Here is a 17,463-nt window from a genome sequence, read left to right as displayed (position 1 = left end):
ACATACAGATGGCTATTACTATAAACAGAATTTTACAGAGAGAGGTATACAATGATATGTTAGGCTAAAATGAGGAATATGGCAGTGGATTAAGGTAGTGCAATAAATTATGGACAGAAGCTATCCGAAAAAAAGTGTAAAAGTGCAGTGGAAAGTGATTGCATATTACAGTTAGAAGTACGGTGCAAAATGCAAATGTAAACAGTAGGTACTGTAAATAACAGTCGGCAGTGCAAATGAGCATAATACAGTTAAGGTATGGTAGTGCAAAATGAATAAGTAAACAGTTGTGACTGTTATAAACAGTCGGTAGTGCAAATAACAGAGTGAAGGCAGATGTGAGGTAGGAGAGTTATCAGTATATGAGGGGAGTGGATCAACGGGGGTTTGAGTTCAGTAAAGAGACAGCTCTGGGGAAAAAACTGTTCTTTAGTCTGCTGGTCCTGGTCCGGTGGATCCTGAAACGCCTGCCGGAGGGCAGGATAGAAAACAGTCTGTGGGCTGGGTGAGAGGAGTCCTTGAGGATGCTGCGAGCTCGATGCAGGCAGCGTTTCCTCTGGATGTGTTCGATGGCAGGTAGTGGAGTCCCTGTGATGCGCTGGGCAGTTTTCACCACCCGCTGCAGTTGGTCAGGATGCTTTCTATTGCGCAGCGATAGAAGTTCACCAGGATAGCCGAGGAGAGCTGATTCTTCCTCAGTGTTCTCAGGAAGAAGAGGCGCTGGTGAGCCTTCTTGACCAGGCTGGAGGTGTTGGTCATCCACGACATGTCCGCCGAGATGTGGATCCCCAGGAACTTGAAACTGGAGACACGTTCAACAGCCATTCCATTGATGTGGATGGTGTCGTGTGTGCCTCTTGACTCCTTCCTGAAGTCCACGATGAGCTCCTTCGTTTTGGTGGTGTTGAGGAGCAGGTTATTTTCGGTGCACCATGTGGCCAGGTGCTGGATCTCCTCCCTATAGGCAGTCTCAACGTTGTTGCTGATGAGACCAATCACCGTTGTGTCGTCCGCAAACTTGACGATAGAATTAGATCCATTCACAGGCTTGCAGTCGGCGGTGAAGAGGGAGTAGAGAAACGGGCTTAGCACACAGCCCTGTGGTACACCAGTGTTAAGAGTGATGGATGTGGAGCAGGTGAATCCTGAACGAACATTCTGGGGTATGTCAGTTAGGAAGTCCAAAATCCAGTTACACATTGAAGTGTTGATGCCCAGGTCTCCAAGTTTGGCTATTAACTTGGTTGGGATGACAGTGTTGAATGCTGAGCTGAAGTCAACAAACAGCATGCGTGCGTAAGTGTTTTTATTGTCCAGGTGAGTGAGCACAGAGTGCAGTGCCATGGAAACGGCATCCTCTGTGCTCCTATTGCTGCGGTAGGCAAACTGGTGTGAGTCCAATGTGGATGGTTGAGAGTCTTTTAGGTGTTCCAGGACCAGCCGCTCAAAGCACTTCATAACGATGGGTGTGAGTGCTACAGGGCGGTAGTCATTAGGGCACCTCGGGTTAGAGTGTTTTGGCACTGGCACAATGGAAGTGCGTTTAAAGCATGAAGGTACAGCTGCTTGGGCAAGAGACAGGTTGAAAATGTCTGTAAAAACCTCAGCGAGCTGCTCTGCACATGCCCTGAGAACACGACCAGGGATGTTGTCTGGTCCAGCAGCCTTGTGCGCGCTGATCCGGCTCAGTGACTTGCAGACATCTGTGGAGGAGAGTGTGATTGGTGGGTCAGCTGAGGGTTTGAGCTTGGTGGCAGTTTCTCTGTTGTCTCTTTCAAAGCGAGCATAAAAGTAATTTAGCTCGTTCAGGAAGTTGACATCAGTGGCTGAAGGGGTGAAGTGGGTAGGTTTGTAGTCACTGATGGCCTGAATGCCCTGCCACATGCGTCGAGGGTCAGAGTTGGAAAAGTGTCCCTCTATCTTTAGCTTGTAGCAGTGCTTGGCCTGTTTGATGCCCCTTTTCAGGTTTGCCCTGGACGTACTGTAGGCTTGTGCATCTCCTGATCTGAAGGCAGTATTGCGTGACTTCAGCAGGAGTCGCACTTCCCTGTTCATCCATGGCTTCTGATTTGGGTATGTGGTGATCTGTTTCTGGGTTGTAACACTGTCAATGGTGGTATTGATATGATCCAATACAGAGGAGGTGTAGGAGTCAATGTCTGTGTGAGCGCCACTGGTGGCTTGAGAAGCAAACACACTCCAGTCTGTGTGTAGAAACCTTTCCTGGAGTGTGGAATCAACCCCCGCAGGCCACACCTTGATGGTCTTCACTGATGGCTTCACACGGTTGATGAGGGGTGCATATTTGGGGATTAGGAACAAAGAAAGGTGATCTGACTGTCCCAAGTGGGGGAGGGGTGTCGCAACGTAAGCACCAGCCATGTTTGTGTAAACATGGTCTAAGGTTTTGTTTCCTCTGGTGTGGCAGGAAACATGCTGGTGAAACTTGGGTAGCACTGACTTTAAGTTTGAATGATTAAAGTCACCTGCAACAATAAAAGCAGCTTCCGGGTGATCAGTCTGTTGTTTACTGATGGCTGCATGAAGTTCTTTCATAGCAAGCTTGGCATCAGCATTCGGGGGAATATAGGCTGCAGTTATAATGGTGGAAGTGAACTCCCGCGGTAGATAAAACGGTCTACATTTAACCATGAGAAACTCGAGGTTAGCTGAACAATGACTCCCAACAATAGCCTCTGGTCTTACCGGAGCCATCTAATGTTCTATCCGCCCGGAGCATGTGGCATCCCGCTAGCTCAATAGCGGTGTCCGGTATTCCGCCGTTTAGCCAGGTTTCCGTGAAGATTAGGACGTTACAGTTCAAAAGTTTCTTGCTGTGTGTGATGCTGAGTCGAATCTCCTCCATTTTGTTCACTAGCGACCGTACATTGGCAAGGAAAATACTGGGTAAAGAGAGCCGATGTGGGGTTAGCCTTAGCTTTAGCCTTAGCTTAGCTCTCAGTCCTCCGCGTATACCCCGCCTTTGTTTACGATCTCGGCGCCGCCTGCAAGCACTTCCGCCCGGCCGGGTAGAGTGCATAGCCTCGGGTGTCCTAGCGATCTCAGGAAGGAGTTGAAGATTGTCCATAAAACTGTCGGAAATTCGCAAACCAATATCCAAAATCTCACCACGGGTGTACGATGTTAAGGCACAACTATTCTGAACGAACAGACCCGAGATGAGCAAGAAAAATACCGCAAAATTGCAGAATCTGGAGAGACCCAGAGCCTCGCGAACTACTCGCGCCGCCACCTTGGGGGGAGTAAGTGGTACTCCCCCCGCGTCCAGGCCGTTTTTTTCAGAGTACACTGCTGTGGGCAATGTAATCAGGTTCCAGAGCTTGTAGGCGCTGCCGGTGAGACTGCACCGTCACACAGTAGGCCTCTGGGATGGACCTGCCCCTAGGTGGGGCGTATTAAGGCCAGCAGGCTGTGAGCAGCCAGGATGTCCACCTGGATGTCCACCTTTGTCAGCCAGCAGAGAAGCTACTGTCATAGCGGTCATAGCAGCCAGTTTTTCAAACCTGGCATCAGGAAGCAGCTCCTGCAGGCTTGCTATCAGGTAGTAGGCCCCACCAGGTCTCCCTGAAGGCGGGCTCCCGGTTGCCAGTCACCGTGACAGTTAGCATGGATTGCTAGCAGGTAGTAGGCCCCTTCAGGCCTCCCTATAGGCTCGCTATTGGGTAGTAGGCCTCACCAGGCCTCCCCTGGATGTGTGTTCCTGGACCCCAGCCATCTTAGCAGCAAGCATAAGTTGCTAGCAGGAAGCAGGCCTCAATAAAACTAGGCCTCTCTAAAGGTGAGCCCCCGGACCAGGATGCTCTGGCAGCGCTCTCATACCCTAGCGCGACAAAGTATCGCTTCTGCTACTTGGTCCCTACAGGAGGGGACCTGCTTGTATTCAGCCTACAACTTGGTTTACCTACCAGGCAGATTTTGAGCTCCCCTCTTTGAGAGTCATCTATGAGCTCGTAGCAGCCTGAGTCTGATCAGATTGTCGTAGGCCTCTCGCGAGGCCTCCCAATTAGATTAGCCCGTAGGCCTGTCTGGCCTCCTGAGCGCTTCTGTAAGATAAGTGCTCGGTAGATCCTAGGATCGAGCAGATGAACTCCCCTCACTAGCAAGGGTTGGAAAGCGCTACGCTGAGTATTGCTCTCCAAGATACCCGTCTCTGAGATCCGGTCTGAGGAGGACACTGCCAGTTCGCAGTCCCTTAGTCTGGATGCCTCTCAGAGAGGCGAATGTCAGGAGGCTCTGTTCTCAAACAGACAGGGGTCGCCAAGCCGAAGTGTCCCACGGAAGTGACACCAGGTCAGGCCTCCCTGGTGGCATTCGTTGAAGTTTCCCGAATAGTGGCTGGCTGGGGCGCCCTCGGGTCCCCTAGCCACATTCCCTTAAAGGAACCCCTTCTGTTGAAGTGGTTGGTTCCAGGCCTTTGAGCGGCCTGGGTAGGACTTCTCTACTGTATGAAGGTTCCAACTCAGGCTTCTAGCTTAGCTTGGGCTATGACCGTAGGGAATGCTGTCACTGACAGCCTTGTGTGATTAGAGGGGGAGTGGTTTAGGCATTTCAGTTGAATTTGCTTGTCCTGACAGGTGTCACTGCCAGTGGGCATGCACTCCCCTCGGCATAGCGGCGTGGGTATATCGTTTCCATCAGTATCAGTCCCTTCAGACGAAAAGATGATGTCATGTTTGCAAGGCGCCCTTATATACTTCCTGGTCACACTTTGATGACATCATGGCCGGTCAATTGGATTGTCGTGATTCGATAGTAGTTCAGGCACCTGTCACGCTGGAGGCGTTACCCATAGCGTCAGCTGATGCAGCGTCTCGTTCCCTGTTCTCAGGGAACAGAGGTTACATACGTAACTTGAGACGTTTTTCCACTACTTTTTTGTCAAAATTGTATAGGGTCGCTAACGACCCGAGGTGTGTAAGATTGTACGTATTTTTTTTCTGCACAATAATAAATGAATGACAAAATAAGTGCAATTCAGCTTTATTCCACAAGGTGGCAATGTCTGATACACAATGATAAAGTGACGTTTCACTCATAGTTACCTCAGACAGAAAATGAAACAAGAATAATTATAATCTACAAAACTTGAAATGGCGCCACGATTTACTGCAGAGCAAGTACTGAACACATTCAAATATTAGTGTCACTGTCACTTGATGATGGATCTGGTGAAGGAAGCTGTCAGTGATCAAAATATTTATTTTGAAGACGTTGAAAATTAGTTTTGAGAATATGCGTGAGTTCGTGAACATGAGCCAGATGCTGAATGTACTGGGAAATTAGCTCTGACGAGGACAGTGATGGTGGTATAAAACATCTGCTCAAACTGAACCCTTACAAGCTCCAAAAGGCAGGGCCGGCGTTTGCTATAGGCGAGCTAGGCGGTTGCCTAGGGCGACAAATGTGTTGGGGGCACGGGCGCCCTCTAGTGTCGCCCTTAGGCTTACTTCCCATTAAGCATAGAATTAGAACAGGCGAAATAAAACATAATGTTTATTAAACTTGATTATCCTTGGGCACCCCCTCAGCCACACGTTTAATTACTTAACCTGATTATTAGATTGAATTGATGGTGAGTATTGTCGATCACAGGCATTTAGGCGTTAGGTCAGGCAAGTGCTCATCACTGGCGCGTTCATCAAAAATGAAGTGGTCTAAACCCTCGGGTGCACAGGGATGGAAAAAGAGAAAGGCAGAAGATCAAAAGAAAGCCCAGTATAGAGGTAAGTCTTCTCATCTCAGCCATAAAGGTGTCAAACGAAATGTACTTCGTATTATCAATATTATCAACTAATATTGGACGGCATTGGACGTTTCATTGCTGTCACTAAGCTGTCACTAGCTAGCTAGTTAGTTTTCTACGTATTACTACGCATTACAAACATAACTTAACTGACAATAAGGAAGTCCAGATGAGCCCAATTTTAATGCTGCGTCAATTTTGAAGGTGAATAGAAATGCCAGAAACAATTGTTCATCTTTTATTATTTGAGATAGGGATAGAGCTACAAAAGACACATATAATTTAATTTTGTAATAAGTACAGTGTATCCATAATAGCACTTTTGTTTGTAGAGGGTATAGTTAACCCTAAAGGGACCTTCGGGACAAATGTAGGCAAAATCTTTTTTCTTTAATTTTAAAAATACTTCCCTTAATCGGAGCGGTACAAGGCTTGGCTACTTTGCTTGGCTTTGCCCCCTGAACACCAGATTTTATAATGTTAAGTGGTTGAAAAAAAAACCTCCTTAATTGGGCCTTCGTGGACAAAAATGGGCACCCATAGGAATGAATGGGAATTTAATAGATTTCAGAGCTTTTTTCTTTTATTTGTCCAAAAAAATAAAATAAATCCAACACAATGCAGATCATACATACACATAAATAAAGGGGTGAGTCTGTACAACATTCTGAATGTGGCAAATACTCACACATGCACACACACACACACACACACACACTCATGTTTGTTTTTGTGAAATGTGAGGACATTCCATAGGCGTAATGGTTTTTATACCGTACAAACCGTATTTTCTATCCCCTTACACTGCCCCTGCCCCTAAACCTAACCCTCACAGGAGACTGTGCAGTTCACTCTCTGTGAAAAAAAACTTGTTCTGTATGATTTATAAGCATTTTGAAAAGTGAGGACATGGGGAACGTCCTCATATTTCACCCTCTTTTTGTAATACCTATGTCATACCCATGTCATTATACACATTTGTGTCCTGATATTTCACGAAAACATGCCCACACACACACACACACACACACACACAAACACACACACACACACACACACACACACACACACACACACACACACACACACACACACACACACACACACACACACACACACACACACACACACACACACACACACATACAAACAAAACATTCAATGAGCCTGTAACAAAGCTTTTTTTTATTCATTGTGTCACTCACACATACAAAAACAAAGAATTGAATGAGCCAATGACAGAGAGCATTTATTTTGAATGTATCAACCAGCCACTGCAAGCGTGCGCGCGCACACACACACACACACACACACACACACACACACTTCAAAGTCAGATCAAAGCACTGCTGCAAGATTTGTTGTTGCTTACAAACAAAAAATGTCGGCTGCATGCTACCTAAACCTCAGTGGCAGTTGCATTTTCAGTTCATTCTGAAGCAGCATAATGCAAGGAAACGGTGCCATGTCTGTGTTAGCAACAGGAAAAAAAACTGCATTGTCTGTAAAAAATGCAAAGAACACTCAATCACAATTACCTGCTGCCACAAGTGCATGTAAGCATAATGAATATAAATAGTGTTCTTGTCAGGTTTACATTGTTTATACTTACCATAAAGTTAATACTTACCTTTTTTTTTTTTTTTTTTTTTAGTTATGTTTATTGTTATTCTTACCTGTTTGGTACCATTAACCTTTTTGAGTTAATTAAATTTAATGATATTGTTAAAAATAAAAATGTTACATGATCTCCTATTTCGTCTTTTCCTTATTGCATGGTCAGATTTGTCTAAGCATGTTTTGGCATTTTTTATAGTCTAAAACAACACAGATGCTTTTTTTTTAAATTTACAATTTTAACTTGTGATAAAATGTAAAACTTTAGAGGTTAAATTCGTTAAAACATTGGTTTATAGAGTTCAGCCTTTATGCAGCTATGCAGCCATTGGGTACTATTGCTATCTAGTGGCTATTGATCTTTATTTACATTTTATACCAAGATAGGTCACCAAAGTCATCACATTTTTAGGTTTTGGCTGTCTGAACATACTGGAATAATTTTTTTTACTGAAGTTAAATTAATTTTAAATATACATAAATTAAATATATAAAATAGATATATTTTACATAAAAATATGGTACTTTTAGTGGTAAATAAATTCTAAAATACAACAAAAAAAAAACTGCATTAATTGATAGTTGTTATATTATTGAAGACATTGATATAACATTTATTTAAAAAAAATATTTGGGATCACACCTCAGACCCCCGTGCCCAAATGTGTCCACGAAGGTCCAATTAAGGGCTGTAATATGAAGGTCCCTTGAGGGTTAATCCAGTTTATGGATCATCATTTGCTTAAGTGTCCTTACAGGTGCTTAAGAGTGTTTTTGCACAGTTTATGGAGTTCATATTTGGTAAATATCCTTGAACATTCTTTCTAGCATTTGTGTATGAACAATTTATTACAGTTGATCCTTCAAGTCTTAATTTGCCTGAGTAAGTGTTGGAGTGACTATAAAAGCATTTTTGTTTGTTCATCCATTGTTTGAGTCATAATTTGTTAAATATCCTCCAACATTCTTTGTAGCATTTTTGTATGTGCAATTTATTAGAGTGTATCATTTAACCCTTAATCGTCCCTTGGGGTCCAGCTGACCCCACTGGACTTTTCCTCCATTTTTTAAAAGTGTTCCCTTCATCTCAGGGCCATGAGACTCGGTGACTTTTCCTAAATAATCTATCTACACATGCACAAAAAATCTGGGCTTGATTTGGTTGTTCTAAAGGTGTGTAAAAAAATTTTTACCGTTTAAGTCCCTCGGGGTCAGATTGACCCCACATTGAAAATGAATGGGAAAGTGTAAAAAATACATCTTTTTCACTTTTTTTGTCAAATATTTTTTACTAAATCCAGTATAAATCTGAAAATTTCCACATTTATATCAAGGTCTGGTCCTAGAGCATAAACACAAAGTAGAACGAACTTTCTGTCTCATACACACACGCACACACACACACACACAAACACACACATGTGTGTGACTGCAACAGAGAGCATTTTTATAGAAACTGGCAAATAAAATCAACAAAACTGGCATAAATCTGAAAGATTTTCATACATAAATGAAGTACTAATACTAGAGCACAAATGCAATATGGAACAAGCATGTTCACTCACACGCACACACACACAAACACAAACACAGGTGTCTGGAGCATTTTTTTGGATTTTGGCAATGAATGGGAAAATGTAAAAAATGCTTTTTTTTTCACTTTGTTTGTAAAAAAAAATCAACTAAATCCAGTATAAATCTGAAAATGTCTACATTTATATCAAGACCTGGTCCTAGAGCATAAACACAAAGTGGAACGAACTTTCTGTCTCATACACACACGCACACACACACACACACAAACACACACATGTGTGTGACTGCAACAGAGAGCATTTTTATAGAAACTGGCAAATAAAATAGACAAAACTGGCATAAATCTGAAAAAATTCCATACATAAATGAAGGACAAATACTAGAGCACAAATGCAACATGGAACAGTCATGAGAAAGAGAGGGAAAAGGGCAAATAAAAGAAAGATGAAAGGCAGCTTAACTTTTGCATAACTTCCCTATGGACCTCTATTGGATAATGTGGTCATTGCACTCTCTTTCTCTTTAACTATAATTCCTAAAGTTTTTCCACAAACCTACAGATGGCGGTATTCTATCCCTAACACATAGAGCAATGTCCAAAAACTCTTTATATTTATTTAAGATCATCATTCAAGTGATTTTTTCATAAAAAAATGATTTTTAATGAGCCAATTTATGACATAGTTAAGTATTTGTGCAGTAAATAGGTAAAAAAACTACCAAATACCCACAAAAACACAGCATAAATGTATAGTTGAGAAGTAAATAAAAAAAATGATATATAGTTTTCCATGTAAAAAAATTATATTTCCTTATGCAATCGCTCTGTAAAAGTTTGGGGTCTATCTGACCCCAAGGGACTCAAACGTAAACCCTACTTGAGGGGCGATTAAGGGTTAAGTCATAATTAGCTTTTTAAGTGTTGGAGTAACTATAAGAGCATTTTTGTTTGTATAGTTTTTATAAATACTTAACCCATTTGTGCCCAAATTTTTCTGAATGGTTTCATGCATATAGTAATGTTAATAGTGTCCTATGTGAACATGTTCTGCATTTATTTCCCCCAGGTTTTTTTTTTTTTTCTTGAAAAAAATTGTATATTTGAATGTGCGGCAACTATAGTTGCCGGTGGGCAAATGTGTTGTATGCACCCCTTCAATGTCAAATATGAATAAGAGACATTTAGCATCTAAAGCCGCGTTTCCACCGCAGGAACTTTACCCCGGAACCAGGAACTTTGGGGGGGAACTCGGTGTGTTTCGACCGCAGGAACCAGGGTCTAAATGAAGTTCCGGGTAAATATTTCCCCCTCCAAACGGCCCTGCTTGCGAGGTGGGACTTTTCAAAAGTTCGCGAACTTTCGGGGGTGGGACTTGGGCGCTGAACATGCTGATTGGTTGAGCTCTCGCAGCTATTTTTTTTTCCACCGCCATATTTACAAGTCTTTTGCGAGGTGGGTTCCGTGGGTTTTACGTTCAGTAAATATTTTTTTTGCAACAATGGAGTTCAACAAAAAATTCGACCGATGGACCGACGACGAGGTTCAGGCTTTATCGAGCATATATGCAGAGGAGGACATCCAGCGGGAACTGGAAACGGCGACCCGCAATGAAAAGGTATAACGTTACCTGAAGATATCGACTCGGTTCCAGTCACACTGGAAAACAGTGCAGAGAGAAGTTAAAGAAATTGAGACAAGATTACAAGAAATTAAAGGATCATAACAACCGGAGCGGTTCCGACCGGCGTATCAACAAGTGGTATGACCGCCTGGACGCGTTGTTGGGACAGACCGTCCTTTTCTAGGGCAGCGGTAACGAAAGACTCGGCTAGTGCGTTGTTGGAAACCATCCCGGAATCCGAGTGGGTTGAAGGTAAATATCTCATCTTGGTATCATCTATTAAACTCGTTGCAGTGTAACGTTGCAGTAACTTTTTTCAACGTGCTTTTCCAGACGTAACGAGTGGCCCTGATGAATCGCAGGCAACGGAGACCAGCATGTTTTCCCCCGCGGTCACCAGTACGTTATAAAGCTGACAAAAATGTATATATTTAAAAACTGATGTGTAATCCTTAATGGTTTTGTTGTTTTTAATTGTAAACTTAAATTGCCCATGATAAAAATGGCACACTGGGCATTGTTCAAGCTGGGCAAACAATTGTTCATTATTTGTAGTGAAAACACTTTAAATAATTAATTGATGGTTTCTATTGTTTCATGGTTGCCTTGTGTATTAATTTCCATGTGTTTCTGTGCAAGTTTTCTACTTGGGGAAAAGGAAAAGGGACTGTGACTTTTTTGATGCACTGAGGGACATGGAGGATGCTAACCGGGCCGTCCTGCAGCATGGACAAGAACAGCGAGACCAATATATTCAGCTGTTACTGGAGAGCCAGGCCGAAAAGAGATGAGGAGGCAAGAGCTGGCATTCCACCAGTCAGAAGCGGAAGAAAGCAGAGGGACTTTCAGACCGGGTTTCTGTCTGTTCTTGGACAGTTTGTCCAGTCGTTCAAGAAGTAGCCACAATGACCAGCCGCTTGAATGAAGCATTTGCTCTACCACACTTGTACTTTTATATATTGTACGTGTTGGCACAGCTCTTGGACAGGTTACTGAAAAATACATTTTTTTTTTATATTGTTGTTTTCACATTTTATATTTTCATTTTATTGTTCTAGTAATTTATTTGTCTTTGCACACTTTTATTTTAATTTTGTAAGAACTAATCTGTCTAAAATAAAGTAAAATGTGTATAATGTCACTGTGTCTTTAATTTCCACATTCTAACTATATAACCACATTCTAATTGTATTCATATAGTGTAGGAAGCAAATAAAAGGGCTGCTGCTCGCAAGTCTTTCTGAATATGCACATAAACATATCTAGAAAACCCAAATATTATATTTTTAAATGTATAACTATGTGAATGTAGTATAATAACTTATAACCACAACTTAAGTGAAGCCATAAGTGTGGTCCTGCTTCATTTCAAATTTGAGGAAGAAGTCTCTAAAATTATGCATTTAATGAAGCATATTGTAATACTAGTCATGTGAATTTTTTTTTTTGTGAATGTTAAGAGATGTTATTGTGATAAAAAATAAAATACTTGCAGTCTAGTACCTAATCTTTCAACTGCTTAATTCAGTCTATTGTTTTCATTCAATTAACTTTTCACACATCTGTCATGAATGAAACCTCATTATCCTTTTATAGAAAATGTTTTGTTTTGGAATTGAGCTATTACAACACATTCAGATTTTGGATTGCCCATCATCCCATTTTGCATTAAAATGGTCAAACCAGGTGAAAGTGCACGTTTAAATAAGCAGTGTTGGTAATGTGTGTACATATAATCAGCAAAAGCAGCGCTGCTTGCATCACCTACACTTGTTATTGTTGCAGACAGTATCGCACAAAAGTGATTCATGTCCGTCGGTGACTGGGAGAAGCAGTCGCGCGCATTGCCACGTCACCGGACTAATTTGCCTAATCTCCCCGGTACTTTAGACCGCGGTGGAAACGCAGATTGTAGCAGGTCTGGGGGAGAAAAAGTTCCTGGGAAAAAAGTTCCTGGTACAAATAGTTCCGGGTAATTTCGGTGGAAACGCGGCTTAACTCAAAATAACTGCTTTCAACAGATCAATCTTTATTCTTAATCAAATTTATTATGTATAAAAGAACATTCAATGCAAACTCAAAAAAGCTGCTTCTATCTTATAATATTTTGATTATGAAAGCACAACAAACAACAAATAAAGTCTTAAAGTGGTGGAACATAGTGCAGAACAAAGTGCAGCCATTAAGTTGTCCCAACAGGGCATTGTGTATCAAAAAGTTAAATGAAAATAAATAAATAGATTGACGAAAAAATGACATTTTACAATAAAAAAATAAAATCAATAGTCCCATAGTATTCAATGGCTGACTTTAGTAGGTGATTTCATATAATAATGTAAATGTAAACTCATTACTTGTCTGAATTTCCACATTATAATGGAATCATAAGCTACTAGTCATAAAATGATTAATGGTCCTTGACCGATTAGATTGAAATGCATCCATTCCAAACTGGATGAAGGGTCCTCAATATTTGGGCCCTTACAAGACATAATATCATAAAATATGATATTTTTCCCTATCAAATTAAGGTCTACTGTACAGTAGAGATGCTAGTTAAAGGGTTAAGTTATGTTTTAGGTGGGATATTATGAAAGCAAAAAGCACTAAACAAGACCAAAAACCTTGATTTATTAACCTGTTAACACAGTATACCCCATTTCCCCATTATATGTATATGTAACTATAGTTTTCTTTAAAAGTGTGTTTATATTATCTTTTAGAATAAACATCACATGGTTGATTTTTTTTAAAAGTGTCGGTCAAATGGTCAAGTACTTTTGAATGCATTATATTATTAAAGTCAGAAAAAAGTTTGTAAATATGTTTTTTTATTTATTTATTTTTAAAAAAAGTATATACATATATTAACATTTAAAATATCATATATGTATAATCTATTTTTATTATTGTAATACGTTACATATATAAGCTGGTTATTTGGTTTTCACAGTTATGTATAGCTATAACTCAATTAATATATCTTAAAATCTGTTGTGTAGTTCTTTTTCATATTCATTTAGTCTAGACAAAATTATTTTATTTTGTAACTTTTCCCATTAAATGTTGTTTGGTGTTCTTTTCAGGCTTTAATAAAATAATGTAACATTTGGGGGCAAATAAGCAGAGGAGCAGGCCAAAACTAGAAGCTAAAATAGCAAAAATTTCCACAGCAGTTGTAAATTTGCCAGGTGAACTGACATATGCGGGTACAAATGCCAACCACACTGCACAAAATATAAGCATGCTGAAGGTGATGTACTTGGCCTCATTAAAATTGCCTGGCAACTTCCGTGCTAAAAACGCCAGAAAAAAGCAGACACAAGCCAAAAGACCAATATATCCAAGCACACACCAGAAGGCCAGATCAGAGCCCACACTGCAATCCAGGATGATCTTGGACTGTTGATATTTAGTGTTTCTATAGGGGAAAGGAGGGGACACTGTAAGCCAGACAGTACATATGACCACCTGAACTAGAGTGCAGCTGAAGATTATGATTCTCTGCTGTATTGGGCCCAACCATTTCATTATATTGTTTCCTGGTCGGGTAGCTGTAAAAGCTGCCAGCACCACTAAAGTCTTGCCCAGGATGCAGGAAATGCAGAGGGAGAAGGTGATGCTGAAGGCAGTGTGTCGAATCATGCAGGACCAGGATGTGGGTTCCCCAATAAACACCAAAGCACATAGAAAACATAGAGTAAGTGATAACAAGATGAAAAAACTGAGTTCTGAGTTATTCACACGGACTATAGGGGTTCCTTTGTTGTACAGAAATATCACCAGCACTGTGACAGTCAGAAAGGCTCCCACTATAGCTATCACAGTCAGGGTGATTCCCATTGCATCATGGGAGAGAAACTCGACTACCTTCAAGACACACATTGTTCCATTTTCATTGGACCAATAATCTTCAGGGCATGACAGACAATCTATTGAATCTATTTTTTTTAGATGAAAGAAAAACATGAATTACTAAATCAAATGATGGAGGTTTTATATTTTTCAATAGGAAAACATACAGTAGGTTGCTCTCACCTGTCTGATTACTGATCTTGCCAATATCACATGGAATGCAATCAAAGCAGCACAAAGGTTGCCCACGACGGACAGCCTTTCTGAATCCTGGAGTACAGCCATTACTGCATACAGACATAGGTACCTAAATCAAAATTATTTTTATTATAATGTAAAAATGTGCTTTGTTGTATTGAAGCATAAATAAATAAATAAAAATCTTGATAATACTCAAAGTGTTTTATACTAATAGGATCTAATAGACCATATAGTTGCATTTATTTTAATAGAACAACAGATGGCAGTGCAGTGCACAGTCAACACCTTGCCTTGTTTTGTTGGTTAGACCACATAATGGCCTGCTCCTCAATCATCAGTTCTCTCTCAGGATAATGAGCACCATCATAGAGGCCCACTTTAACAAACTGAATATCTCCACTTGAATGTCTTTGCCAGTTTATCAAATCGTATGATGGGATTGAATCTCCCTTGATATCAAAATTAACTTCTTCTCCAGAAACAGAAAATGAGATTTCCTGTAAATAATGCTGAAGCTTTGGAGTAGAATAAAAGCAACAAGAAAATAAAACATATTTAAAAAATAAATTATATTATGCACAATAGAATTGCTATTCTTTCTTTAAAACAGTTCTCATCAAACCCTAAGGTACTTTTACCTGCCATGGAAACACGTTGTTGACGTTTGCACATGAGAAATTCTCAAACGGTCCATTTCCAGGCCTACAGTAAATGAGATTATGTAGAGAATAAGCAAAGGCATACACTGCTTTATACACATTGTAGGTCACACGAGGGCTGGATGTGTTCATGTAGGCTGAGTGTTCTTGTCTGAGAGTTTCTTTCCCAGTGCAGGATGGCAAATGACTGTTCAAGTTGGATGTGTAGGGGGAACAACCATACAGAGCCTCCCACAACTCCTGAACTTGGGGGTTTGAAGGGTACCTTTCTGGGGTCACTGTTTTGAGATATTCCTGAAGACCTGGGATGTGTCCTTGACGTATTGCAAACCCAATTGTGCCATCTAAGAATGGATATGTTTCTGCTAATATTGAAGCTGTAATCCAAGCCTCACTTGCAATCCACTGAATTCCTGTGATATTTTGAGTAACAAACTCTCTTAAGAAAGGGTAAAATTCCCCCTCTCCTGAAAAAACAACAACCACATTTGCTGTGGATTCCTTCATTACTTTAAGAATCTTCAGGACTTGTTGCTGGGTATAGTCTTTAGGAATCATTTCGTGATAGGCCAGACAAATGTTAGTATTTTCAATTTCCCGCTTTAAGCCTTGTAAAGCAAATCTGCCATAGTCATGGTCTTCGGTGACCACACCAATCCATGTCCAGCCAAACCTCTTTAACAGCTGTGCAATAGCTTTGACTTGATAATCATCACTAGGAACAACTCTGAAAAATGTTGGGAACTGCTTCCGATTACTTAGACAAGAGCAGGTTGAGAAATAACTTATCTATACATTTAAAAAAGAAGAAAGAAACAGAAAAGCAACAAATGTTAGCCAACTTTGTACATATATTACAGAAACATCTATAGACGGTACAAAAATACCTCAAGAGTTGTTAATGTACTTTAATTATAAGCCAACATTATAAGTCAATAACTGGAAGTTCCAATGTCACCTTGATAAATTTAGGACTTAAATAATGTATAAGAATTTTACCATGGGAATTCTAAAAGGCTCCAGAGTTCTGGAGACAACAATGGATTGTGAAGATCCAGATTCCCCTATTAATCCTACTAAAGGACTAGCTCCAGAACATATAAAACTTTGAACAACATCCTGCCCATTCAGTACTGCCAGGACTGCTTTCTGAGCCGTCACAGGAGTGGCACAAGAGTCAAAGATACTATAAGCCAGAGTATGGTTTGGTAAAAGATCTTTTCTGTTGTTAATTTCCTCCACAGCAAGCTTCATAGTGAGAGCCCAGCGGAAAGCTCTTGGATCAAACCTGCATAAAAAAATAATAATAATAATAATAATATAATATTAAAACATCTTTGTTTTATTATTGTAAAACAATGGATTGGTACAGTTAGCAATAGATTAATAATAATAATAATAATAATAATAATAATAATACAGCTTAGGAAAGACATGGGGGGGGGGGGGGGGGCAAACATAAGTCCTTACCCTTGACACTGTGCTGCTAGAGGTCTCTTTATGTAGTCTGTTGGTGGAAGCTCTACTCTATAATGGAATGGAAAAATTCCTCCTATTGTGAAGTCTCCACTAGTCATGAACACTGGCAGATTAAAGCCACCCTGTGGGTTACAGCTTGAAATCACAGCTGCACTGGAAAGGTGAAATACAGAGCAAACCAAAATATGAATCATTATCCTGTTAACCCCTATGAGAACAAAGGCAGAGAGGTGCTTCTCTTACCTTTGGTTTTATATCTTAGTCATGCATATCATTATCCATGACATCCTCCTGAGATATATATTGAATCAGGTGCACTATGATCTTTCCCATTGTGACATCTGTCAGCTGTGGTTCCCTTAATTACCAGCAGATGGCAGCCTCATTCCTCAATGTCTCTTTTGACTGTGTTACTCCCGGACTCTACTTCCCAGAACCCACTGCTCATTATTGGTTTACTGGTTTCAGCTGTGTCTTGTTAATAATTTAATTTACCCTGTCCATTTAAATGCCATTTGCCCTACATTCATGAAGTCTTGTTTGTTTGTTTGTATTGGTTTGCATGTTACGTTCAGCATTCCTGAGTATTAATGGCAAAATTAAGCTTCCTGAACCACTGAGACCTCGCAGCCCATTGCTTCACCAAACGGTTCATTACCCGAAGCTTCATTCATCATTGCTCAATAGTGACACCTAGCTTCTGTGTAAAGAAATAGCAGACAAATCCATT

The 17,463-nt window shown here is 40.6% G+C and overlaps 1 protein-coding gene across 1 annotated transcript; it reads right to left on the bottom strand.

Annotated features, from left to right (window-relative positions):
* Positions 1-13,578: 13,578 nt before the first annotated feature.
* Positions 13,579-16,831, bottom strand: LOC307132001 (extracellular calcium-sensing receptor-like; the record flags this gene model as incomplete). Its single annotated transcript, XM_079826136.1, has 6 exons — positions 13,579-14,480; positions 14,578-14,701; positions 14,886-15,104; positions 15,228-16,043; positions 16,254-16,542; positions 16,725-16,831. The coding sequence occupies 6 exons, from the start codon at positions 16,829-16,831 to the stop codon at positions 13,579-13,581; spliced, it is 2,457 nt and encodes an 818-aa protein (XP_079682262.1).
* Between the last annotated feature and the right edge of the window lie 632 nt (positions 16,832-17,463).

Source organism: Gobio gobio, assembly GCF_949357685.1.
Source record: "Gobio gobio genome assembly, chromosome: 9".
Taxonomy (NCBI): domain Eukaryota; kingdom Metazoa; phylum Chordata; class Actinopteri; order Cypriniformes; family Gobionidae; genus Gobio; species Gobio gobio.
The sequence above is the reverse complement of the archived record's forward strand: the minus strand, read 5'-3'. Positions and strand labels throughout refer to the sequence as shown.